At 40.2% G+C, this 26,534-nt stretch overlaps 2 protein-coding genes, 1 long non-coding RNA gene and 1 other non-coding gene across 8 annotated transcripts in view; 1 reads left to right on the top strand and 3 right to left on the bottom strand.

Annotated features, from left to right (window-relative positions):
* Positions 1–38: 38 nt before the first annotated feature.
* On the bottom strand, positions 39–16,828 carry ano8a (anoctamin 8a). Of its 5 annotated transcripts, none has more exons than XM_044220269.1 (18): positions 15,885–16,827; positions 13,279–13,389; positions 11,034–11,166; positions 10,141–10,279; positions 9,853–9,949; positions 9,498–9,614; positions 9,178–9,305; positions 8,646–8,807; positions 7,660–7,812; positions 7,170–7,296; positions 6,797–6,852; positions 6,616–6,690; positions 3,509–4,006; positions 2,979–3,158; positions 2,652–2,843; positions 2,399–2,530; positions 1,955–2,065; positions 39–1,440 (listed from the first exon to the last, which is right to left on the bottom strand). In XM_044220269.1, the coding sequence occupies exons 1-18, from the start codon at positions 16,135–16,137 to the stop codon at positions 781–783; spliced, it is 3,324 nt and encodes a 1,107-aa protein (XP_044076204.1). In that variant the 5' UTR covers positions 16,138–16,827; the 3' UTR covers positions 39–780. The 5 variants fall into 5 exon arrangements, with proteins under 5 accessions (XP_044076204.1, XP_044076202.1, XP_044076203.1 ...); XM_044220267.1 differs by having other exon boundaries at positions 39–1,443; positions 15,885–16,824; XM_044220268.1 differs by having other exon boundaries at positions 39–1,443; positions 2,979–3,155; positions 15,885–16,824.
* On the top strand, positions 2,344–3,381 carry LOC122887255. Its single transcript, XR_006380500.1, has 3 exons — positions 2,344–2,482; positions 2,689–2,851; positions 3,106–3,381. It is a non-coding gene; the product is annotated as an uncharacterized LOC122887255 (long non-coding RNA).
* Positions 8,146–8,218, bottom strand: trnak-cuu. The gene has a single exon. It is a non-coding gene; the product is annotated as a tRNA-Lys (tRNA).
* A 7,379-nt stretch (positions 16,829–24,207) lies between the features above and the next one.
* The window catches only part of plvapa (plasmalemma vesicle associated protein a), a 6,423-nt gene continuing 4,096 nt past the window's right edge, over positions 24,208–26,534 (bottom strand). Inside the window, exons 5-7 of the mRNA XM_044219190.1 lie at positions 25,903–26,470; positions 25,188–25,245; positions 24,208–24,536 (exon numbers count right to left, since the gene is read on the bottom strand). Of these exons, the coding sequence (XP_044075125.1) occupies positions 24,503–24,536; positions 25,188–25,245; positions 25,903–26,470 (660 nt within the window). The 3' untranslated portion in view covers positions 24,208–24,502. The remainder of the gene's footprint in view (positions 24,537–25,187; positions 25,246–25,902; positions 26,471–26,534) is intronic.

Raw genomic sequence — 26,534 nt, 5'->3', positions numbered from 1 at the left:
CATGTCCTATTTCCATGAAACGAACCAACCCAGCAACATGGTCTACCATCCAGTTACATTTATTTACTGTTAACAAAATCAGCCAATGCTTTCTCTTGATGGATGTTTATTCAAGTGAGATTTATTTGCATTATAGAAGTACATTCACTAATTTATGTAGTAAAATAATTCATAGAAAATCAAAGTTAAGAAAAATAGATTTTTTTTATGGTCACAGTGAATATAATCTGACCTATTGCAGAAGAATACAATGGCTTTGAAAGTGCTTCACAACTGAAAAGACAATGATGGACATGTAATGCATGCACATGATGCAACATGCATTCAATACAGGCATCAGAATGAGAAAATGAGAAACAAACCTGGAATGAGAAGCTGCTGTTTATGTCCTTTGACAAAAGGGCACATTGATGATCAGGTCTTGGTTTTTGAAAATAGATCCCTCACATCAACGTAATCTGTTCTGGTGCTGTTGAAAACCAGGCAGTCATGCAGTATTTTAACCTTAAGTAAAGGTTACTCAAGCCTCATTCAGGGAGTTACACTTACTGTACATATTTTACATGGAAGCTAGATCAAGTGTTAATAGATACAGAATAATACTTTGTGCGAAGTAAGTTGCCTCAAGACTGAAAGTCTAACACTCGCTGACCTTACATGTGGTCCTTGTGACTAATGTGTTCTCCTACAGTACAAGTGTGTCGCTGTCTCTGAATGTTGCCTGAACATTTCTACATTGCTCTCCATTCATAATATTACATTGGTATGGTTGAACATTTATTAACTCTTTGAACCAGAGTTTTCTGAATCAGTCAACTGTCTTGATTCTGCTTTATCTGACTCATTAGAGGGTAATTCCTCCAGGGAGGTGTTTAAGTCAGCCCTGTTGGGCTGAGCGTTAGCAGGCTGGGTCGCTGGTTGTGTCCCATTCACACACACCACAGTCCCCTCCGATTTGCTGAAACTGAACAGCTTCCCAGGACTGAATGTCCTGTTGGGGGACTGTGACCTCTCCTGGCCACTGGAGGGAACTGAGGAAGTCACCGTTGACCCTGGAGTTGCTCCAGCTGCCACTGCTGGCTCTTTCTTCACCTCAGGTGACTTCAAGAACTTCAGAAATCCCGGGAGCTTTGCCTCACCTCCCGTTGGGGACTGGGCTGGTGAGCGTGAGGTGCCGGAGGAAAACTTCCCCTGGAGAGGGATGATCTGCTTTAGCTTCATCACATTGTTGTTTCCCAGAAGAGAGCTGGGTCTCTTAGGCTTGTCCCCAGGCTTGCCGCCCGGTGCTTTGTCATGGTGGTGCTGGTGCTGGGTGTCTGCCTTGTGGTAGTCGCTCTCCTGGCGGGCCTCGGCCTGCAGCTCAGCCTGACGCTGAAGCTCCCCCTCTTCACGTCGGCGTCTGAGCTGCTGTTGGAAGTGCTGCTGGGCCTGCTGCTCATGCTTCTAAGTGGGGAGGCGTGTTAAAATTAAGACACAGAAGAGGAGAGAGAGTCACAGGAAGAAAAAGAAAGATAGCAAAAAACAGAAACAGAAAGAGAGGAGAAAACTGGATAAGGAAGAGTAGCAGTGAAAACAGCACACAGTACTAGCAGAAGAAACTTTCTTCAGATCAGAGTGTTGACTGAGAGTAACTGAGTTGTCATCCTATCCTGCAGTTAGTTCACACAAACAAGCTGTTGGGGACTAAATATGCTGACTTTTGCTAATAGTCATGCTTTTCTATCTCTTGACAAGACTTATCTAAGACACCAAGACAAATGCCGCTGATGTGAACACTTCACAGACAAACATAGTCAAACACATACAGTTATTTCTTATGGACAGTCAGAAAAGGCTGCACACCAAAGAGACCAAGGGGCACAAAGGGATACGTATATAAAAATGTGATATAAAGTGCAGCCAGCAGCAAGCCTTAACATGGCCGAAGGTCTTTCAAGCTATAATACAACTATACCTTGAAAGCTTCCCTTCGTCGGTACTCTAGTTTGGCCATCTCTTCTGCTACCCAGCCAGGGATATCAGGGATGGCAACATGGATGATGTACTTTAGGAGGATTGCAAAGTGCTGTAAACCACCGAGACCACAAAGGGACAGGCTCAACACACAGTTACATCAAGGCACAATCACATTCTGTTTCCTGTTCTTTTTTTTTTTTCTACAGACCAAACAGCACGTCTCATACACATACCAAAAACTCTTGTGAGGTTTTGTGTTCATTAATGAACCTGGATCAAAAAATTAGATTTTGAAGGTTTTACAAAGTCACAACAAAAAATAGCAGGCCATGCACATTTGTACTTCTTTTGTAATATTAAAAAAAAAGTGTCTCTTGAGGATTAAAACTACAAAACTCTTTATGGACAAACCTGCATTTACCGTACACAGAACAGGGCATACCTCCAGTAAGACGATGGAGATGATGGTCATCTCAGGACTCAACCAGGGGAACAGACGCTGGAGCTGCCCACACTGACCAATCAGGTAACAGTTAACTATAATGGCTATCAAGCCCATGGCCTCCATTGCAGTCTGATGTTGAGAGAAAGAGAGAGAGAGAGAAATGTACAGGCTGATCTAATCAGATTCCCCCACTATGTACGATGTAGCCTGGAAGGCTTTTCTGACATTTTCCAAAACAAAACACACTGACCTGCCATTGTCCTATGTTCTCCACCCTCTGTCCAAAGGGTCTCTGCAGGCCGGTGCAGAGCTTCAGGGCGTCGCTGCGGATCTCGATGATGTTGTTGATAAGAGCGCACATGGCCGCAAGGGGAAACGCAGAGGAGAAGAGCACCACGTAGCCAAACTGAATGAACATTTCCTGGTAGTCCTGAAGCGTGTCCTGTTGGGGTAAATTCCCATGAAACAATATTAGAATTTTCATGTTGTGAAATTGGATGTAGACGATTTTGTATGACGCAAGATAGTTTCTAAAAAGTAAAATGAGCATTTCTTTGCCCCATATCAAGAGTCCCACCTCGTACGTCTGCATACAGCTCTCAATCTCAGCCTGGGCCAGAGTGACAGTTTTGGGTTCTTCTGGTGGATCAATCCATGACTTCTTATTCTCTTTTCCCTCCCCTACGTTCTTTCTTCTCTGACAGAGAGAGTCAGATTCCTTTGGAGAGGACACAGTGGCATTCTCCTTGGTCTCCTGCTAAGGTAAACATTAGACTACAATACTACCTCCGGTGACTACTAAGACATCTTAAATTCTACAGCTTTGGAGTGGACAGTTTAATTTTGATCTGTCAGTGTACTACCTGGATGAATGAGACCAATCTCCACCGACATTATATGACTTAATTCATAAAACTACATGAAACAAGTTGAACTGTATTGGAAAGAGCTGAAATTATCCAAACATAATGAGAAATTTCTGTTTCTTTAAGTAAGTGGAAATTGTAGGACAATTTTAGTCAGAGTAGAGAAACTAGCCAAAACCACAAAGCTAAAAGAGCTAAAGGAAATAGGATGATAAGTCATAATAACAAACAGATCACATACTTGAGCCAACGATTCACAATCACTGTCCTCATCACAACTGTCAAAAATACTGGACGGATCCATCCCTTCCTCTACCATGGTTGGACTGTCCTCACGGAAGCTGTCATACACCGTCTGTGTTTCTGTCGTGACATCCTTGTAGTCGACCTTCTCGGTGAAGCTGACCTTACGTTGCTTCAGATTGCTGTCATTCATGTCCCACTCTTCCTCTGTCAGCCTGAATCCGGCTTTCAGATCCCCTCTTCTCCTTGTCTCTGGGTTACCATTAGCAGTGTGACTGACAGGGATCCCTCTGGGACCAAGGAAGGAATAGGCTGTCATTGAGGCTTGGGCCTTTCCCAGAGCCAGGCGGCCATACTTGAGCATGATGGCTTGGAGTAGCTCCCACAGCACCTTGGGGGTGAAGACACCCAGCTTGTTTTGCTCATAGAGATAAGGCTGGAGGACCTCTTTGATGTTCTGTAGGAACTGGCGGAAGATCAGCAGAGTGGCTAGCATCTGTGAGGAGTAGGACATCTGTTACTGTGCTGAATGTAAGTGCAAAAAAGGAAAAAACATGCAAACTTTCAAGTGTTTAGCAAGCACAGATGACGTAGCTATTCAGTCTGACTGAAGGTACAAATGCAGTTCACTGCCTGACATGATCCCAGGACATATACAGCATCTGACACGCCACGTGACAATAACGCTAGACTATGTAACTTTAAAAAGAAAGAAAATAGAAAAAGAAATAACATTCTTCCTCTTACAAATGAAAAGTTGAATTCATAAGCAGTAAAACCCACAAATGCTCAATTCAAAACACTCAGGGGTTTTGCTGCTAAAGCCTTACTTGGTCTGGTATGACCATTAGCTTATGGTAGTAACCGTCCTATCATAACTTTAGCAACCGTAACTAGGCACGTTGATGTAGTGTGCATGGCGCTAAGAGCGATAATCTGCATTTAAAGAGTTTAGAGGTGAGGTTTTTTTTTAGCCTTTCCAAAACCAAAAACACAAGGGCAAAAGTGCAAAGAATGGATTAAAGACTGTGTTTATCTTCTCTAACATAAGCTGCTGTTAGCTGGCTAACTAGCTTACTACCCAATGTAACTGCATTAGCTTGGGGTTACAGGTTAGGGTTAGCATTATGTACAGTGTAGCATTTCATGATTGTGTAACTGGTTCTGGATGCTATCAGAGTTTAGGGTATTGTTAGCAGCTCTGTTCTGCTCTTTATTGGACAACTCCAGCCAATGTTACCCAAGATAGCGTGACGCTTGCTGAACACATTGGTTACTGGAGTGTATCTATGGTCCCAAGGTTCTATGCTCCTCAGCCCAATACCCTCTTAATATGACACATTAAAGAGACCTTTCAAAGGGTTTTATGTTCTCAGCAATGTTTTTCCCTGGGAAATATTCAGTGTATGTTTCCCTGGGTTAATATGTTGAAATCATCCACCTACAGCTTAAAGGACTACAAGTACCTTGGACTACATATGGACAATAAACTGGACTGGGCTAAGAACAATCAAGCTCTTTACAGGAAGGGCCAGAGCCGCCTCTATTTCCTGAGGAGGCTGAGGTCCTTCAACATCTGCCGGACAATGCTGAGGATGTTTTATGAGTCTGTGGTGGCCAGTGCTATCCTGTATGCAGTGCTATCCACTGACTCATGATCTGCTGTGGGGTGGATGCTGGGGCTTGGACAGTGTCTCCCACCCACTCCATGACGTGCTGGTCAAACAAAGGAGTACCTTCAGTTGAGGTGGCCATCAAACTCTTTAACTCCTCCTCTAAGTGTCAGTCTATATGACCCTAAGTCACTAAACTGACTTTGGATCATTAACGTCACTGTAATACAATAATTGTGCAATATTGTCTGTTTAATACTCTGCTGTGCAATATCCACCGTCTCATAATCATTTTAATAAGCTACACTTGACAGTACATGCACTATTTCTTATTACTTACATTATTACATTGTATTATTATACCGTACATACTTATCATCAACCGGTAAATCCACTTTGTACTTTACACTTATTTTAATTTTATACTTATATCCACTTTGTACTTAATTTATCTTGCCTGTATTATAGTGTATTATATATAGTGTATTATATTTTGATTTGCTTAGTACTTCTATTCCTTCTATTCTCAAGTGTGCATTGACGTGACAGTGAGCAGCTGTAACAAAAGAGTTTCCCCTCGGGGATCAATAAAGTATTTCTGATTCTGATTCTGTTATAGCCTACTGATTCTCTTCAAAACTTACGCCCTCAAATTTGCAAGACAGTTTTCTTGACTTTAGACATTGCCCACAGTGGCTGAATGGATTTTTACCATTCAAACTGCATTTGAAATGTCCATTTCCTTTGTTCTTTTGCAATTTGATCTGCGAAGATAGCCCTTACTTGTAGCTCTTTGACATAGGACCCTGGGAACATAGGGATGAGCCCTCGGTTACTCCTCATCTAAAAAGTCCTTTCTCTTGTATCATTAAAAGTGAAATAATGTTTGAAATTTCCAAACAAGTACATAAGCTAAGCAGCCAAACAGGGTTATGTTAGAGTGAAATAACGTTATGATCTTACATTTTTCCTTATCATACTTAATACTGGGACAAACTAGCTCTACACTGCAATACAAGATCAATGCTATTTCTTTATTGTCATGTCTTCTACATGGTTCATCAACTTTAGACTCTGTCTTTGAGCACAATATCATGTATGTAGTTATCAAGTGCTGCGTATTTAAAACCCCTTTTACAAGATTATTGTTTTGAAACAAGTGAACTGGAAACCGGAGACAGCGTTTTTAACCAACTCTGAAATTGATGGTTGCCGACTCGAAATGAAAAGCCTTCTTTTGTCTACCTCTGTCTGAAATGAAGGATTTATTGTTTCTAAATTACTAAGAATTTCGAGAGGTAAATTATCACCATTGTCATTGTAAACTGCATATGTGCCATCTGAGAATGGAAAGCTTGACAGGCGAGAAATAGCAACTGTAACTAAGGGGGGTGGGGGTGGGGTGGGGGCCCCAGTGGCCCCAGTGGCCCCAGTAGCTACATATTGTCACTTTTGTCTCTTGGTTTGTGATATTGCCAACAGTTGTTGTTACCTCCTTAAGTCGCTCCATGTCCTTGAGGTAGAATCCGATGTAGAAAAGGCTAAGGTAAGAATTGATGAATTCAAACTGTAAAACAACCATAGGAAGGAAACATTACAGGAAGTCAAACCCTCAGTCAATTAAGATGTATTGTCTCTATTCTACCCCAAACAGAAAAGGAAGCGTAACTTACAAAAACCATCTTGATGATGAGATTATTCTCATAAGCACTCTGAAGTCTGTAGTTCTCTGAATGAAGAAGAGAAGCATTTATCAAAATGCAGCTGAATGACAGTAAAAAGGTTTTTACCTTAAACTGCGTCATAGATCTCTTAAAGAGAATGCAAAGGACAGGAACCTCATAGCTTAAAGCTTTCTACATCAGTACTCACGTAGCATAAAAATTTACTCATGCATACTAAGAGGGTGCCTACCCTAAATTACAATCATGGGCAAATACATTCCAGACCATTTTAATTGAATTTCTTCTAAGTAATTCATCTATTAAATGTTGCAGAGATAATAATGTACTATTGTGCCCAGAGAGTTCATGTTGTGTCTCTTACCCATGTCATTAAGCCAGTAGGCAATCTTCTTATACACTTCATCACATACAGTAACAGTAAGGGCCAGAAGTATCTTAGGAATGAATCTTGTGATACCAGGTAGCTCCTGAATCTCCATCACCACTTCCTGCAAGGTGCATTAGAAGCATGATAAATATTTAATAAGTCCTATTCATTCATACCTACTCTCTCAAATCCCACAGCTATTTTTAAAAGGCTATTAAATGAATATGAACTGGCAAGAGGCATATTTGAATTTGCCCTGGTTTGTAAAAAGGATATAATTCACACATTTTCAGACTAAACTGTAGTTATGGATCATGAAATAAACTATTTGCTCTATCTGTGTTATTAATGGCATTTGTAAGGGTAGGGTTTAAACTCTTCACAAGAAATACATTTATACAATATCTTCCCCATTTATCAGCCCCAGACTATATCAGCTTCATTTCTTTTCGTTGGACTTGCATGCTGTGTTATCTGTTTAAACCTGCAGTTCCAGGCAGAGGAGCATAGCGAGGAAGACAAAACAGAGACAGAGGAGGCAGATGGGCAGGCTGACCAGCCATCTAAACACAGCTCTCTTCCAGGTCGGGTAGTAGAACTCCTCACAGCCCGTTATGGGACTGCAGCGCTTCACTCCCTGCAGAGACAGCAGAGAAAGAGAAAACAGCCAGAGAGAGTATTATAGACTTTTTCTTTCATGATTGCAATCATCTTAACTAGAAAATGGATCGGAAATGTTTGTGCAAGATGTGCTCCATAGTTACTGCTTACTTGCTTGATTGCATTTCCTGTCTTTGCTGTTGTTTGACAGGTTATTGTGGAAAACATCAGACATTACAAATGCCAGAATACCAATTTATAATTTGAGGTGACATTTTTTGCTGTTTTTACAACTTTTTATTATGAACTGCCATGAATTCAAAATGTTATGTACAAAAGATTGCCAGAAGTGCCTCCCCAAAAACATTATCGCCCAACGTGGGGCTCGAACCCACGACCCTGAGATTAAGAGTCTCATGCTCTACCGACTGAGCTAGCCGGGCCTGCTTCAGCAATTTCCCATGCCTTTTCAAATGGGTTACCCACATCCCCTCCCCCAAAACTTCAATTCATTCCACACAACAGGAGATGGGGTGGGTGGGGGTGGGAGGAGGCTGCCCCACCCCCTTCTCTGAGCGCACGTGGCGTCTGAAGACACATTCCTTTTGCAAACATAATGATCACATTTCCTGGTATTGTGTGCAAATCCCACAAAGTTGTGCAAGCGCTCGCTGATAAACCACTCAGCCAGACTGACATTACAACTTTACCTGAGGATTGTGGAACTGGTGCATTGAAATAACAGAATTTACTGAACAGAATTTATCTGAGCAAATGCTGCAAGAAGTGAATAAAACCTTTTGTACACCCACAACAAAACAACACTACTTTTTCATCCGTGCATGCTCAAACTTCAGTAACAATCCTCACCCTGAACTGTGGCCTGGGCTCCTCCAAGGACTCGGCGGGGGTGTCCAGGGTGCCCCACCTGTAGGCAAGCTCCGCCTCTCGCCTTTTCCAGCGCTCCAGAAACAACGTCGCCCACACAACATTGAAGAGGGCAAAAACTACACAGCAGATATCCTGACTGGTCTGTGAGCGAGCATGAGAGAATCAAAAGATACTACAGTATAACATGCAGTTTTCAGTTGCCATTAATGAATTTATTTTGTGTAGGCACTGTGTGCTGCTTCAACTTGTTGTAAACTTCTCGTCTTATCTTTACAAAACATACAAAGGAAATAATATAAAATGTATGAGGACAGACAGCAAAATGGACATCAAAATCTCAGTAAGGGCCAGGGCCTGACATTTCTGGCCTAAAAATAAAAATATGTCGATGAAAGAAAAAAGATTACAAATCAGCAGTACACATTTATTGTGACACTTAAAGGGTGATGTTCAGTAATATTCCAAGTGTCTGAAAAGATAGATCTTGTATTATAGAATAGGTTTCAAGTACCTGGTCAGCCTCTGCGAGTATCCAGAGCAAAAAGCCGATGACAGCAGGGTAAAGCATGGAGTTAGTGTAGAAACCCAGCCAGGCAAAATACATGCCGATCTTCACTCCAAAGTAGTCACAGATATCATCTACAAAGCAGAGTTGTAAACAGCTAATATTGAGACTTTGAGAAGAAGAATCATCATGTCTCAAACAATTACATTAACAACAAGCTCATACCATTTTATAGTATAAATGAATGTGACTTGGTATTAACAGTCAGGCCTGCTGTTTACTGTCCTGCCAAATTTTCTTCAAAATAAATTGTAGCTATTTCCTACCCAGGGGCTGCCTTTCACACACAGCCTGGACCCAAGATGTCATCAGCTGGTTGAGGATCCTCTGCTCATGGAGAGGAAACATTTGAAGGATCACACCCCGAGCTACCAGCTCTGGAACTAAAGAGGAGACATCATGAAACTTACACATGGTATCTAAAGCAAACAATGACACTGATCTATTCTGGATAAAAGCATTAGCAAAATGTAATGTTTACTGTTATTCCAAATGATTCAAATGTAACTTTGCATATAAAATCCACTGCACAAAGTACTAGCTATTTAGATGCGGAAAAGAAAAAAAAGATATGTGGAACATCATTCAAAAAAAGTTCAATCATAATAAATGAGAGCATACTGATTGGCTGTCCCTCCAGGAAGTGAATGTTGTGAAGCACCTCCCCCTGTTTGGCTCGCAGATTGTCCAGCCAATACTTTATAATGCTCTGACGCTCCTGAAAACCATCACAGTTACGGGGAGAAAAACAAAAATAATTCATAATAGTTAGACATATCATTTTAATTCCTGAAATATAACTGCAAAAGACTAAAAGAACACACCTAGTAAGTAGCAAGTAACAATATGCATATCATTAACAACAACCTTGACATATGGCTCACATGGCCCATAGTTTTGACCTCTAACCTGTGAGGTAAAAAAGCAGAGCTCGCTCTCTATGTTCTCATAGATGTTGTCTTCCTCACAGGAAAAGCGCCGCATCCCGCCGCCAAACTGCGGTTTGACGGCCTTGTGCATGCCCATCTGCTCTGCTCCCCGCAGTAAGCTGAGGGTGAGGAGAGGGAGTAAATGAACAGCAGGATTAAACTTGATGGAGCACAAACACTGTGTGGAGGCTGGACCGCAGATGTTTGATAGATTAAGTGCATTGAGGGTAAGCACACAACAAACTGCAACACACACACAACTATAACTGTAACACACACACAAACCCGTAAGACCACAACATGTCGTTTTTACACTTTGGTTTTTGTATGAATTAAACAAACGAGATTCAATTAGTGAGCTTTAGAGGTGCTGGTAGATGGGTTTTTTATATTTGAACAGAGGCAGGCTAGCTTTTCCCCCCGGCTTCCAGTCTTTATGCTAAGCTATAGCTTAGCTTAGCATAAAGACTGGAAGCTAAGCCAAGCCAGATTCCTGGTTCTAACTTCATGGTTAAATCACAGACATGAGAGTGGTATCAGTTTTCTCATCTAACTCCTGGCAAGAAAGAAGATAAGCGTATCTCCCCAAATGTTGAACTATTCCTTTAACTTGCCAAACTTTTTAATAGGCTCAAAATTAGACATCCATAACAAAAAATAAAAAACAAAAAACAAATGTACTCACTCTCTGTATTGCCTTTATCTGCTGTGGTGCAAAAATGTTCATACACATGCAGATATTCATACATACAAACACACACATGCAAATTTGCTTAACTTTGAAATGAACTTATTAACCAATATTAGAAAGTAGACAGAAGCAGCCCACACATAAATGCACACACAGTCAGAGTGTGAGTTTCGGAGTCTTACTTCTCAAATGTTGTCGTGATGAAGAAGGCGTGTGTCTGGGTGTGTTTATGCTGTCGAACCTGAATGCTGACTTGTGGGATTCCAACACGAATTTGATTCAGGAGCCACAGCAGAGTGTGGTCATCTATTGTATCTGGAGGGAGAAATAATGGTTTCATTTTGAGCCTGACAACAGAATTTTCATTAACAGTGAATCTGTGCATCAAAATACACATTTTGAAACAACAGTTTATTTGTCTACATTCACTTTAATTCCTCACACCTTTGCAGGCATGTTTACTAAAGGGAGGAAATGAGGAGTTTGCTGCTGCATAAAGAGGCTGGACCAAATCCATCCTTCACCATCCTGACAGAGGGGACGAGAGGCAGTGTTGTGGTGGGGACAGTAAAACGTCACTCTAGTTAAATCCATGTCTACATATATCACAAACCATAGGTTGAGATGATGGGCTATAACCCAGTCTGATTCCAATCTGATTCCAGCAGTTTCAGCCAACTGTATGCAGCATATTGTGTCTCAATTAAGCTATTTTGTGCGCCTTTTGTATCATTACACTAATGAGACCATTTTATAACAAAAACTGAAAACAATGAATATTAAATTGGAAATTACTGAGACTTTGGATCCATCCAGCATGCACAAAGACTCTAAATTCTGGAATAATTTACATTACATACATAGGTCATACTTTATGATCGACTATTAATCATTCACATTTGCATCGATTACCAATTACAGTAAAACTATTTCATTTGGGGTTATTTAACGTTGCCCCACTTTTGTCCACGAGATAGAGGTATTAAACACTGTGAGATTAGTCAGATTCTGGCAGCACCACCGTATTTGACCTTGCAGGCAGGTAAAAATATTACAGTTCCAGGCCTGACTAAAAATGTGACATTTTCATTTTATTTCCTTTACAATGTGATCTTACAGCATTTCTTTTTTCCGATATTATGCTCAGCCTACGATTGTTGATATACTGTACATTGCATGTGGTTCAGTTTCAGTTTTGTAACTAATTTTCATAATTATAAACACATACTGTCATTTAGGCTACATGTATAGTGTTTTACAGTAATAGACAACTACAAAAGGCTACATTTCAGTATGCTCGCTTACACTGAAAATTGCAGTTGCAAACACTGTAAACAAGTTAAAAGGTCAGAAAGATGTTAATTGTTTGCATGTAATTTTAGTAAAGGCGTGTAAGCATTTGAATTGTCAGTTTGTATGTAAGCACTGAAAGTAGTTGAACTGTCAGTTGTAGTGTAAGAGATAAAAGCAGCTAAACCATCAGTTGAAGTGGAAGAGATGAAAGCCCTTGAACTCTAAACGATGAAAGCACTTGAAATTTTAGTTGAAGCTGAAGCGTCGAAGATTAAGTTTAAGTTTAAGTGCGTGCATTGTAAATAGTTGAAGTGTCAGTTGGTATGATATACTATGTCGTTTAGGCTGCATGTGTACTGGTTTAAAACGGCACTAAGCAAAAATCCTTAGCGATTTGTTTTCAGAATAGCCACAAGAAAGAGAAATTAAATTTTTGAGATTTGGTTGTTTACCTTTTCATGTTAATTTAACAGCCATCTAATCAAGAGCTGTTCTTCGCGCTCACATTGCGGTAGCTATTTTGGTTTGGTTTTGCATTTGAATGTTGGAGAAAATCCGTTCTTGAAGGCTCCATATTGACGCTTGCACTACCCTACCTGCATTTTTACTGCAATTAATCGGAATGATCAATTATCCCTTTGTTTCAGTTAACACCAAATGTGTGACATTACATATAACATTAAACTATTTTGTAAAATGTGCATCTCTATAACAAGAGGAATGTCTCAAAAATCATAATAATATATGCCAAACATAGTATCTGTCACCCCCTGAGGATGAAGCCCATTGAAGTGTTGTGTTTGCATGCAACATAATATACAGGATGTGTTTTGTTCATCGTATGTGTGTATGAATTTTATCCACCTGAGTCAAACTGCAAAGTTAGTTTGATGAAATGCTTCCAATTGACATTTTTATACCCACAACTGAAGCTTCCTTAAAAATACTGCAGAGAGGGCTTGTCTGTAGATACAGGTACAGTAAATAGATGAGATCTAACTGTCCCCAGAGACCATTTTAAGTCCTGACTGGCTGGCTGACCACCAAAGATATTTAATGAGGATGCACTGTTCCCTCTGCAGTGAGGGATTAATCACAGGACGGACAGGGAGGACAGGCTGGAGTTTACCGTACCTGGGAATGTCATCAGGATATCACAGTTTTCGGTGGGCACCATCTTCAGCCAGGACTTCCGAGACATAATGTAATGTCTGGCCTGCAGAAGGCGCTTCCCAAACAATTTATCTAAAAGGGAAAAGGGGCAGCAAGGCGAGAAGGTGAGAGTGAGTCAAATCAGGGTTTATACAGTTAGTAAATGAGTGAGAAAGAGGGCTAGACAGAGTGTGTGTGAGAGAAAGGGGGGCAGGCAGACGGTGATATTTTCTCATCAGGGTGATCAAGGACCCAGATGACAAGTTAGTCATTAGTATCGCTCTGCCACTCATCACTGACGTTATTTCTTCACCTTGTTTTCTGTCCTTTCCCATTTTTTGATCTGTCATGGAGACTTTGGGAAAAGACAAAATGATAGAAATGTCCAAAATAATTGTTCAGACAGTGTGAAGCTGCATTGGTCACATGACTTTGAGCAAATGCTATGAGCTGTGAACAAATAGATTATCTGTAAACTGGGTGGTGTGTAAATAGCCACTAACAAACTAGCTTTTCAAGTCTGTCTCTAAAACCATTAAATGTAGGCAAAGCAACAGACCAGTGTTAGCAGCAGCAGTGTTATCCCACTTGTACTTTATCACAATGCTGTGTAAGCTCTGAGGCCATCATTTCTGCTTCTTCTTCTTGTTTCACACGTTGGTTCTCGCTCTAAAGTAACACTCTCAAGTCACACTCTCTGTCTCACACAGGCACAATAGCCCAACGGTGACTGACCAATCTCTTTATTGTTCACCAAATCGCACTGTGACACTCCCTCAGGACGTTTCTGTGATCAACATTTCACATTCTGCAGCGTAACTGATTTATCACATCACCTACTTTTTGCACATCTTATCCCTCTTATTGAGAGCCATCAGTGCTGCTGTCATCTCTCTTTTATAGTATGATGTTTTAGACCAACATGCCAATTCAGTGACTGTAAGAAACACTTAATATACTGTATCTATAAAACATTTCAGAAAACAATACAACAGGATCATGTTCCCGTGTTATTGTGCAGTAGAGCAGCACTGATGATCGAGGAGATGCTTTTAGAGATATGATGAGATGTATAAATCACAGAGCAGTTCTGCTGATTAAAGTGCGTGTGTGACATAATGATGCAAGCCAAGTCACTGACACTGGATGCTTTTTTTCTTTGTCTTGCATGTACTGCATGTTTCTGAATACTTAAGAGTGATTGTCTCTCTGGTTGTCACTGATATCATTGCTCATTAAGGCCACAAGACAGTTAAATGTATGTATTTCAATATCACTCAGTTAAGCTTGGTAATAAATTAAAATTATCGAATTACAGACATTACGAATCTCTTGCTGACCTAATTTAACTCAGATCATAACTTTATATAAACTGACAAGTGCTACAACAACCAATGACATCTACCCAGAGGTTCAACCAACCAATCAACCAAAAGCCAACCATCTTTAACTGGTCATACTTTAATAACAGGACAAACATCATGCAAAGTGCATCTGTGACATAATCACACTAATATTGTTGAAACAGATGTAGAAGAGTGCATGGAAGTCTAATCTTCCAAGATTACTTCAGGCTGTGAAATTGCACACTTCTCTAATAATGTCCTTAGATGGCAAATGATCACTGCCAGAGTCGCTGCTGGCACCTGCCACAGTAGTGCAGAACAACTTACCTTTGCAGATAAATGACGGTCCATTCTAAGAATATCTAAAATAGTTTCAATTTAAAGGCTATATCAGCATTTGAATGTTTAAAGTTCATTTTTATATTTTGGAAGCCTATATCACCTGTCCTGATCCATATGTGGTTGAGATTTTCTCCAATAGGTTAACATTGGTTAACTTATATATATATATATATATATATATATATATATATATATATATATATATATATATATATATATATATATGGTCATATCCAGATGACCAGACCTTAGCCTGAGTCTCTCCTCTTTGCCAGAGATGCTGAATGGGCATAAAACTCAACAATTCAGGGGGCCCAGAGATCCTGGAGGGACATTTCAGTGCTGCTTAATGATCCTCATCATGCAGTTCCAGAAATAACCATAACACCAGTCATTTGCTTACTCACCACTGAAATATTTCTCCTGTACAATCCTCAAATCTTCAACACCTGAGACAAAACGGACACAGCTGACATCGGAGCCTGCCACACAAACTGTACTCTCTTCGAAGTATAGTGTAGCACAGCCCGTCGGGACATGCACCTCCGCTGCATATGACTCCTGCATGCACCTGTGGACCACTAAACGCCTGACTCTTGCCGGGCCTGTGTGAATCGGAATGCGCACTATGTAGCGGGAAAAAGAAAGACGCACCGAAATCAAAACCTAATAACAGACGATTGACCCCTTCGGTCTCCTGTGAGTCATTCAGTGAGACGAAGTCTATGAAGCATCAGTGACTGCACCATATTGCCCAAGCACAGAAGCCTAATCTCCATCCTTTTAATTCATTTTTTTTTTTTTTTTTGCAAATAAACACAAATTCCCAGCTTCCTCTGATCTCCACTGTACGCACGCAGGACACACAGTACATTTGATTCGTTTTTCTGTGGCACTCACCGAGCACTCCGGACGGCGTTTGCTTCTGCTGGTGGTTGCTGGTCCTGTCCTGCTGCTCGCTTGGCACCGTCCTCTCCATCCTCTCCACTGCCCCGTCGCTCTCGTCGACGTCTGCGGTGCTGCTGCTACTGCTGCTACTGTTTACAGTAGCGTCGGTATCAGCTGCTCCGGTGCCCCCCGCTTGCATGGTGGTGTGCACAGCTACTCCAGGTGGTGATGACCGGACTCTGTTTTTATTGCATGGTCGTTGCATGTAAAGGGAAAACCCTAATGTATCTGATAGGTGAGCAGGAGGAGGAGCAGGAGGAGGAGGAACATGATCATGGCATCTACACGTTACGCGCGGTAGTCGTGACTGGCTGGTGACGACAGAGTCTGGGGAAACACCACGCAAGCTGCAGGTCTATAAACAATGACATAGCCTAATGTATGTGTCCTAGCTGCGTATGCAGAGCTGCAGGTGGTTGAGTCGCCCATGTCTTCGATTATATTGATCAGGATCAATCTGCCACTACTGTAGACTACATGTCCCACAATGACTTTTCACATATTTAGATATTTTCTGTTTGTCGAAAAATGTGCTGGTAGTTTGACAGTAGGGTATTCGAAATGGTCTTGTATGAAATCGACACGACAGGGCCTGTACGTGTAAGCCACTAAAATGGATATTCAATGCATATTTTAGAATGGTTCGTATATTGCTTTTCATAAGAAATAACGTCCAACGTAGCAGGGCCAGATTACCCTGGAAGGGAGCCCATGGCAAAAATGTGTTGTTAGGCCACCGTTTGCTTTCTCTCTGAGAGTTACTAAAAATAGGCTAAACAACAATAGTTTGACACAACAGTAGTTGAAACGCGAGGATGCCAGGCAACCAGCAAGCTCCAGCAATTCAAGTCAATTTAACTGGGATTTATTGGCATGGGGAACTAATGTTAACATTGCCAAAGCATGTGTAAAATAAAAACATACATAAACAGAAGAATTGTGATATTAAAATATATACAGATACGTAAGATAGGATAATAATAACAATAATAATAATAAACTACAGTCTTGCAGTTAAAATACAAATACAAAAATTGAAAACTAAATTCACTGTCCCTCAGGTTGTGGCATGTTGATACATACTGAGCAGCAAGATCTGTCCTGTCTCCTTCACCTGGGAGGATTTTTAATTCTGAGAGCTCATTTAGAGTTGAACTTGTTAAAGTAAACGTTCCTTATTTTACTGAATGTTTTACATTGTAGGAGGAAGTGCATCTCTGTCTCAACATCACCTGTCGAACAGTGACCACATATTCTGTTTTCTTTTGGTTGCCTTGTTTTCTTTGTGTCTTCTGTTTTCGATTGTCAGTTTGTGGTCACTGAGCCTGTACTTGGTTAGGATCTGTCTCTGCTTTCTGTCTCTGACAGCTGAGAGATATTCTGCCAATTCATCATCTCTTTTTAGAGCCAGATAACTGTCTGATCTACTTTGGCTTCTTTCCAATTTTCCAAATAGGTTTCTTTACATTGTGTTATAATTTGGTTTCCTCTGATTGGTGTTTGGAAAGCTGTGCTGTTGTGAGACTGAGAAGGGGCAGTTAGTCTCAGCATCAACTGACATAGGAGACTCTTTCCTGGGCCCAGCTCTTGGTTTTGGAGGGCTTTGGAACGGAGGGTGTCTCGGGGGCTGGATTTAAGGTGATAAAAATGTTTTGAGTCAGTGGGTATCTGCCTAATTCTGTTCTACATGCATTTGTTGGTGTTTTTCTGTGTACGTGTAAAGATTCTGTTGGATGTTTGTCCCAACGGGTAAAGCTATGATGACAATGGACTGGATGACACTATCAAATATTTTAAGCCAAATTTTAATTGGAATTTGAAAATTATAACATTTTCTCTTAATTGCATTTAGAGCTCTTCAAGCTTTTTCTTTTAGTGCATTCACCGCCATGTTGAAACTCCCTGATGCCGTTATGGTTATACCAAGGTAGGTGTAACTCATACTGTGTTCAATGATATGATTATTACACTACTACACTTACGTCACTGTGCCCGCTACAGATTTGTTCATCACACAACCCCCCTTAAAACCACAAGTTTGTGTTGTTTGTGTACCGATTAAACAAATAAGATATAATGTTTCAAGCAAGCTTTAGAGGTGGTGGCAACACAGCCAGGCTAGCTGTTTCCCTCTGTTTCCATTTGCTAAGCTAAGCTAACCAGCCACTGGCTGTAGCTTAATATTTAACATAGAGTGGTACAATCTCCTCATCTAACTCTTGGCAAAAAAAGTGAATATGCATAATTCCTAAAATGTCAAACCATTCATTTAAGTAAAAACTGTTGATGATATAAATCAGTGGTGCGAATTCTCTAACAAATGTGCAACAAATTAAATGACCAAAACCAGCTGACACCTTGTGAGCATGGGCTTTTTGGGGTTCTGGCGGTCTCGGGCCACACATCAGTTTCCTGCTTTGCCTGGTTGGTAATCCAGCCTGGCTTGTAACTCCCACAGACTGACAGAATTCACAGAATAATACTTGTAATACCCATATTTTTCATTTCTTATACACCCTGAGGGGTAGAGCCATTGCTCCAATGAACTGTTCACTTTGTTTTACTTCGAACACACAACAAAGATTTCTGTAAATATGTTAACTGATGCCTAAATGAATTACTCTGTCAACAAGCCCTGCTTTGTCAGCCAGCCCTTTTCTACAACTGCTTCTTAAAAACACTTTGAAAGGAAAACAGCTTGGAGAGTTTAATGAGCGTGATTATAATACCATATGGTACCGTATTTAAATGTGCACGTCTCATTTTCCACCAACAACATGAATAAAAACTCTTGTGTGGAAATGTTTTGCCCAACAGGTTCAACGAGACATTCATTTGATTTCTTGGGATCAATTATTCATTCACACCTTCTGCTGGGGCCATCACCCAAAGGCTCATCTGTCAGCCTGTCACAGGCTCTCACTGTCATGTCAACACATGGACAAATTCTCCCCCAGCTCTGTCTGTTGGAAGAGGGGTGTTTTATGTCTGCGTTTCACTGCTTCAAGCATAGTGAGCAGTGAAGATAGACAGAAGAGTACATCACTGTGACTGAATTCTGATATTTTTTGCAGCAACACCTCATATGTTTATCCAATAAATTCAGCCTGTCTATAAAATATTTAGGGTGATGTTAACTTCATGCTTTGTAAAATGCCACACCCTTTAGACCTGTAAAAAGAAGTTGAACCAGAGGGAAAATAAACTACACATTCACATGAATTTCCCTCCAATTCCAGTATGGCAATACACTGCTATGGACACTAGATGGAGGAAGTAGACAGTTTAATGAAGCGATCAGGGAAGGGTCAGGCTGCTGCCACATAATTCAAATGTTAAACTACTTTATTACAACCCTCACACTGAAATTTAAACTCCATTTTAGGTCTTTCTGTTCTGTAATTTTCCAAAGCCAGATGTGGACCTTAAAGGGACAGTTCACCCCAAAATCAAAAATACATATTTTTCTTCTTACCTGTAGTGCTGTTTATCCATCTACACATCTCTAGACATTGCTGTTGAGTTTTTCAGATGTATTCCCCTCCTGCCCAAGATGCTCAGTTTCAAGGCAAGTCAATTTTATGCATTTGGCTGAAAATCACAGATTTGTCTCTTTACAATCTTTACAACTTGATTCAAATAAAGAAAAACTCCACAAAACAATCCTTTATCAGGAAAAAGGGAGTCCTCTGGAAGTGGTAAGGCACAGAAAGGTTTCAATGTTCTAGCTTCTCAAAGATTATTGAGACAAACAAATGCAAAAATAGTCAGATGGTTATTTCACATATTCTGTATTAAGGGCAGATAACAGAAACAAATCATGTGACCGTGAAATGCCTCTGTCAAAACTTGTTGTTTTTATAGTTTATACCGGAAACTGCTGGAGTCAGATGACCTTCTAAATGCACCCTTACAAATTTAAGAAATCATCACTTTTGAAATGAGCTTGGGATGTTCCACAGAACTCATGTCTCTTGATTTCACTTTCTGTTTTACTCAAAATAAAGAGAGAACTGCCAAGAAACAGAACAATTTTTGGTCTCACGCAAAAGTATATTATTTATTCATTATGAGCAAACATTTATTATTACAGAGTATGACAGGGTCAGAGAGTGGACATCCTCCTGCTGAGCCAGGTTTGTCCCATCAGCTAAACTTGACCTTATGAGTTTAGTGGCTGTTAACTCGTGTGTGTACACACTTTGTGCAATGACTCATATTCTCTGAATTGGTGTGAGGGATTGAAACCAAATAACTGCAGTGGCTTTAGCTCTGTTACTCTTTCTTAGCAGACTAGAGGATTGTTAATCTTCTTTATAGCCCTGCCTGTGGTGTAGCAGCAGTAAGGCTCTCACTATGTGATGGATAATCAATGACATGGATAAAGAGGACAATGTTGCAGCAGGTCTGGGCTTACAGCAGCTCAGCTCATGACATCCACAATGTTTACAACAAATGACACTTGAGGAAAAATGAATTTGTTCCTCAGTAAAGCCTCTTGTTTACATACAGTAGGTACACATAGAGACCAGGGGATAACAACATAATACAATATTTTAATATTATTCTTCACCACCAAAATTGTTTGTTTTTTCAGTATATATATAGTGATTTATATTTATTTTATTTGATCCCCTGACTTTTCAATCCAGTGCCATCATCAGGTCAAAATGATAATTTACCCAATACGTTGATTTATGACCAAATCTAAAGCAATGACATTCCCATCAGCCCCAGCTGTACTCTGTTTAATGCTAACTAGCAAATGGTAGCATGCTAAAATGCTAAACTAAGATGGTGAATATGTTAAACAGATACCTGCTAAACATCAGCATGTTAGCATTGTTATTGTGAGCATGTTAGCATTCAGCTCAAAGTACCGCTGTACCTCAATACAGCGTCACGGAGCCGCTAGCATGGCTGTAGACACTAGACTAGTCTTGTTCATATATGTGACATATTCGACAGTTTTGATTCAGGTTTTTTAATTAACTTTTTTAGTTTATTAAATTAATTAAATTAAATGGAATTGTTCAGTTTGGCTGAAGCTATTCTACACATGCAACAAAATGCTTGCAATCCCCGACAGCTCTGGAACATAAAAGAAAAATGTTGCGAGGTGGGAGGGGCCGCTCGTTCCTGGGGTGTTTTTCTCCATTCTCTATTCCCAATGCACCTTGGGCGTCTAGGTACAAAAGCTTCAACCTTCTACTTTTCTCAAGAGCCCAGCTATTTTCAAACACAGTTGTTAATATTTTGAAACGATTATTTAACTGGGAGAGTTTCATGCCGATCCAAGGCGTAGAAGCGCCCCATCTGTGAGTTGCTGGGCTGTTTGGGGTGCTGCAGTAAGCCTAAGAAAAGTTGCATCTGACTATTTTGTCATGTTGTCATCACATGCACAACTTTAGGACTGCAGGATTGTCCATAGAACTGAGGCTACATTAGGTCTAGCTGTTAAAACACAGGTTACATGAAGTCAAACCCATCCTCTTAAAGCAATTAAACTGAGCCATGTTTTCCTCTCCAGAACTCTTTCGCAGAAAGAGGTCAAGGTGAAAGCCAGGGTTGCACTGAAGTACTTCAACACAAAAGGACATCGGTGCTGGGGCACATTTTCCCTCCCAGCTGTTTCCAGTGTTTACCTCACTCCCCCTCAACACTATAGTATCTGCATAAGAGAAAGGCTTTTGCCCCCTGATGTCTTTAGCAGCCCAGGCAGCCATGGGACTGAGGGAGGCCAGGCAGATAGGAAATGCAATTAGAAGTCACAGTAAAGAGGGAACATTAGCAGCCACAGACAAAAGAGGTCACAGTCCTGCAACCCCAGGTGAGGAAGGAGGTTGTAATCATAAGCACCCGGTCCCTTTCCTGCATCAGGAGGTGGCCGGGCAGGCTGCGACACAATGGCCCCAACTCTTCATCAGTGGTCTCGGTGAGGTCCACATTGCTCAGGGTTAAGATCCCCAATGAACAGCCATCAATGACTTTAATAATCTTTGGAAATGTCATTTAGCCTCAACTGACTATGTACTGGATGATCCTGATCCCAGCGGCACATGTGGCCTAAATAACGACCTACTTGAAAAATAAGGACAAGTATGGATAGACTACCAAATCATTGTTCACACCTTAAAGATATATCAGATAGTGCCCAGTGTTGGTTGAATTACTTTTTCTGAATTATGAGAGAACGTACGGAGAAAATTTTGACTTTTTTATCCAAAGTTGACAAGTTTATCTCAAATTACACACCAACATTTTTAGCAGTGTTGCGAAGTTATTGTCAATGACAGCACTAAATGATCCTGTCAACAATTTTACAAGCCAGTTGTGATGAGATTCACGTCAAATCTCCTCTTTGGACCTTTGTGTTGCATGATCACAAGCTGATATAGAACACCTAGTACTTTTTAATAATCACACAAATAATTTAACTGTTGTGTTCAACTGTCAGCTTCAAAACAAGTGCCTCCCTCCTTCACTGTCTAATCTGTATTGTGCACACTGTGTAACGTTTTACTAGAGTCATCTCATACAGTATAAAGTCCTTAACCCAGTACGAGTTTAAAATAATTACAGTTACACAAAACTTTGGAATGAGATCCACTTTGTAATAGGATTATAACCTTCACATTTTAAGATTGGATACAACCAACTGCTTCAAAACCATTACCATTCTTAGCACTTATTAAAAATGTCTTATTTACACTAATTTTTAGGTTGGTATTATTGTTGTAATTTCATATATATTTTTCAATTTTGTCTTTTGTTTTGCTGAACCTTTTCTGTGATTTGTTTCGTCTTGTATTACAGGTACCTGCAGTAAAAACAATTTTCAACTGAGCTACACTTAAAGTTACATGTAATATTGACATAATTATAGTTTTATTGTTATTTTTCTGTTAAAAATAATGATACAATAAACTGCAGGGGATTGTTGAATCCTCAAACCAACTGGTAAAATGTAAGGTGGGAAAGTGTGTAAATTAATCTGCCCTTAATCTGTAAATTATTGTTGCTGTTCAAACCCTGTTGAAGTCAGGTATGTGGGTTAGCTGTATATGTTCTGGTTGTAGTTTGTTCTGCTGCGTATAGGGAAAATAAATTGTAAGTACAAATGAAATAATTCTTTACTAATAATTATTGTCCTCACCATGACAGTTGAAACAATGGTCAATTGTGTTATTTGTGCACATGGAATAAAGAAATGACATGAGGAATGACAGGAAACATGTTTGCGCAGACCAGCATTATCATGATGATTTTCCAGTGAAGTAGTTTTAACACATCCTGCGTCTCAGTCAGTCTAATAAAGGGACTCCCAGAAGCATCCAACCAGTTGACCTTTAATATCCTCACAACTGCTCCTGCAGTAATCTGCACATCCCAAATGTGTACAAACACTTGATGTTAAACAAAGGAAATCCTTTAGACTGGAAAGAACTCTGCCTTTGGTCAAGTCTAAGTATTTATTAATTGGCGCCAACACAATGCACTTTTGGTTCTTGAATTAACAGTACGTTCCCATCCTTTCACAGTGCAACGAACAGGATGTCGGTCTGTTCTCGTGACGGTTTGTTTCCCCGCTCCATTTTGGCTCCTTGGTAATGTTGTACTGGTCCAAATGAAAGTAAATTTGCACTGAACTAATTCTATGATCCATGTCAATAATATAATTTAAAACTCTATTACAGAGAAGTAAGGAAAGTGCCATTCATATCTCACAAATAAAACATACGATTATATACCATTTCTATTTTGTTTATATTAATTTCTGGCTCTTTGTTTTGTAAATCAACCAATCACCAAAGATTAAAGATAAAATCTGGCTGATTTTGCTGTGTTTAGACTTATTTTGGGAAAGGTCAGAACACTCATAACATACCAAGACAAGCTCCATTCCCCCCACCCCTCATGTGTTCTTTATAAAAGATGTATTAGGATTTTATTTAGGCTATGGATGTCCTTGTTCTCTATAGTTAAGTGGCAGCACATTGTTTTAAACAACAGCTTGTATACAAGAGTGTTTCCAAAGGTTCCTCCCATCTGCCTCTGCCAGCTGACAGGTAGACATAAACATGTTGGAGGGATTAAATCGCGTTGCCTGTAAACTTTGCCTGAAACATCACAGGAGGGGTTGGGGAGACATTTGTAGACAATTAGCCACACAATAGGTGACGCACACAGGGACAAACAGCTATTTCCAGGTCTGCATAGGGTAATATCTTAAATAGCTTTATTTACAAAGAAGAGGCAGGAACAGTTGATGTGCTTATGTTTAAACAAAGCTTTTATTTTTCTGTGTTTACAGTGTAAAAATACTACATTTGCTTATTCATGCTAAGCTGCATACTGAGTAGATACAAATCATTAACACACAAACTTCACATTGTACATAAAAAAGTGCAAACGTTATTCAAATTACTTTTCTAAATGCATATTGAATTATAAACTGTCACAAACAGTGTATAATATATTGATAAATAATATATGAACTCAATATGAGAAGCTTGCATTTAGCTGTGGGTAATAGATGCATCTAGATAAATCTCTTAAGTCAAGATGGTCTAACCCAACATTCTGGCGAGATCTTGTTTCTCCCTGGAAAAAGAAAAAAGCAAACAAGAAAGAAAGAATGAGAGAGAGAAAAATACTACATAAAAAACATAAAAACAAAACATAAAAATATCACAGCTTATTGTTAAAAAGAATTCTGTATTTGTCTTACTGTCAACAAATCCCATGAAATAAACCAAAACCAACAATGAATTGATCAGTTAAAGTCTGATTTTGTTTATTTCTTTGTGCCATATAGCTCTATGTTTGTGCAAAAACATATCAACGAGCCACACTGTTGCACTGGCATATGACATGTTCCTTCACTGGGATGAACATGGGCACTGTAGTTTATTTTGAGTCAAATGTTTTTTTTAAATCCGTGGCTGAAAATAGACCCCAACAAATTCACTATATTTACTTCTGTTTGAGTAACATTTGCTACGAACTACAGTGCCCAGCTCTTTTAGAAATTCATTTAGCATTTAAAAAAAATGAAACTATATATTTACATCTCCAGTAAGAACCAGCAGGTTTGGGGCTGAGTGCCACAGACAGGGTGGGGAAGTCAAAGTATTGAGAGACGGACTAATGTGTTGGTCTGTGCACACACTGTTCAGACTGCAACACAAACAGCAGCGACACTTTTACATTCAAACTCAACTCAAACTAAAGCTAAAGATACTTAATACTCACTCTGGGCCAGGGGGGTTGATGATGCGCTGCAGATCTTGAAGGTGCTGAGTAACGCTGACTGTTGGTTAAACATGAGGAAACAGTGATTTGTCATTACTTAGCCATGAAGTAATCGATCAAGCTGCTTTTATGCTTTACAATACTAAAGAACTGCTAACAGTTAGCATTTCTTCTGAGGTTCTACAAAGGCTACAAGCATCAATCATTCATTCCAAGTTTGATTAAGTTGTGGAATTATTATAATGGAGTTTGGAATCAAATACATACTTTTAATACAAACGGACGGTTATGTGTAATACATGCAGTATGTACTGTCCTAGTTTATGCATGTATCTTGCATTACTTGCAAAATTTTAAAGGGTCAGTTCACCCAAATTATCTATCTATCTTTCCATGCAGATAGTTATTATGTTAGATATCCCTTATCCCTGAGAATGGGGATGAATGGAATTTCATTAGTGCTGCCCGAAGCATTGAAAATGACATTTTAAAAATTAAACAGTAGTTTGTTCCCCTGTTACTCTGGATAATCCACAGACCTCCCTGTCAACAATCCAGGAAAGACTATTTCTGCTGAATCTTTTAATTCCAATTTTTCAACACTTTAATAATCTTTAATAATCTGGGTGAACCATACCTTTACTTAAAAAAACGTCCCAGAATGGGAATAATATACAGACAAACAACTGCACCTACGGCATTTATATATTCTTACCTGGGCCACCTCCGAATCCACTCGTCTTTCCTGCACCAAATGAAGATCCAGTTCCACCATTACTAGTCCCACTTGATGTTCCTTTCCCTGTTCCACTTCCTGTCTTACTTAGACCTGAGTTAAACCAAGAAAATGGGGAGCTGCTTGACCCACTCTTATTCGTCGATCCAGTTGGCCCAGAGGATGACCCACTGGCTGATGAGCCTTTCCCATTCAGTGCTGGCTTATTTGCGCCTATCCCACTTGAGCCAAGGTTTGGATTTGACCCTGTTGATCCAAAGCTTGGGAAGGCTGGTTTATTGAATGCTGACCCGGAGCTACCCGACCCAGTCGAGAAGAGGGATGAGCTTGAAGAGCCCGCCCCAGTTGATCCTGGCTTATTGAATGCTGACCCGGTGGAGCTACCCGACCCAGTCGAGAAGAGGGATGAGCTTGAAGAACCCGCCCCAGTTGATCCTGGCTTATTGAATGCTGACCCGGCGGGGCTACCCGACCCAGTCGAGAAGAGGGATGAGCTTGAAGAGCCCGCCCCAGTTGATCCTGGCTTATTGAATGCTGACCGGTGGAGCTACCCGACCCAGTCGAGAAGAGGATGAGCTTGAAGAACCCGCCCCAGTTGATCCTGGCTTATT

Source organism: Siniperca chuatsi, linkage group LG13 (genome assembly GCF_020085105.1).
Source record: "Siniperca chuatsi isolate FFG_IHB_CAS linkage group LG13, ASM2008510v1, whole genome shotgun sequence".
Classification (NCBI taxonomy): domain Eukaryota; kingdom Metazoa; phylum Chordata; class Actinopteri; order Centrarchiformes; family Sinipercidae; genus Siniperca; species Siniperca chuatsi.
This window is presented reverse-complemented; position numbering and strand designations above follow the sequence as displayed.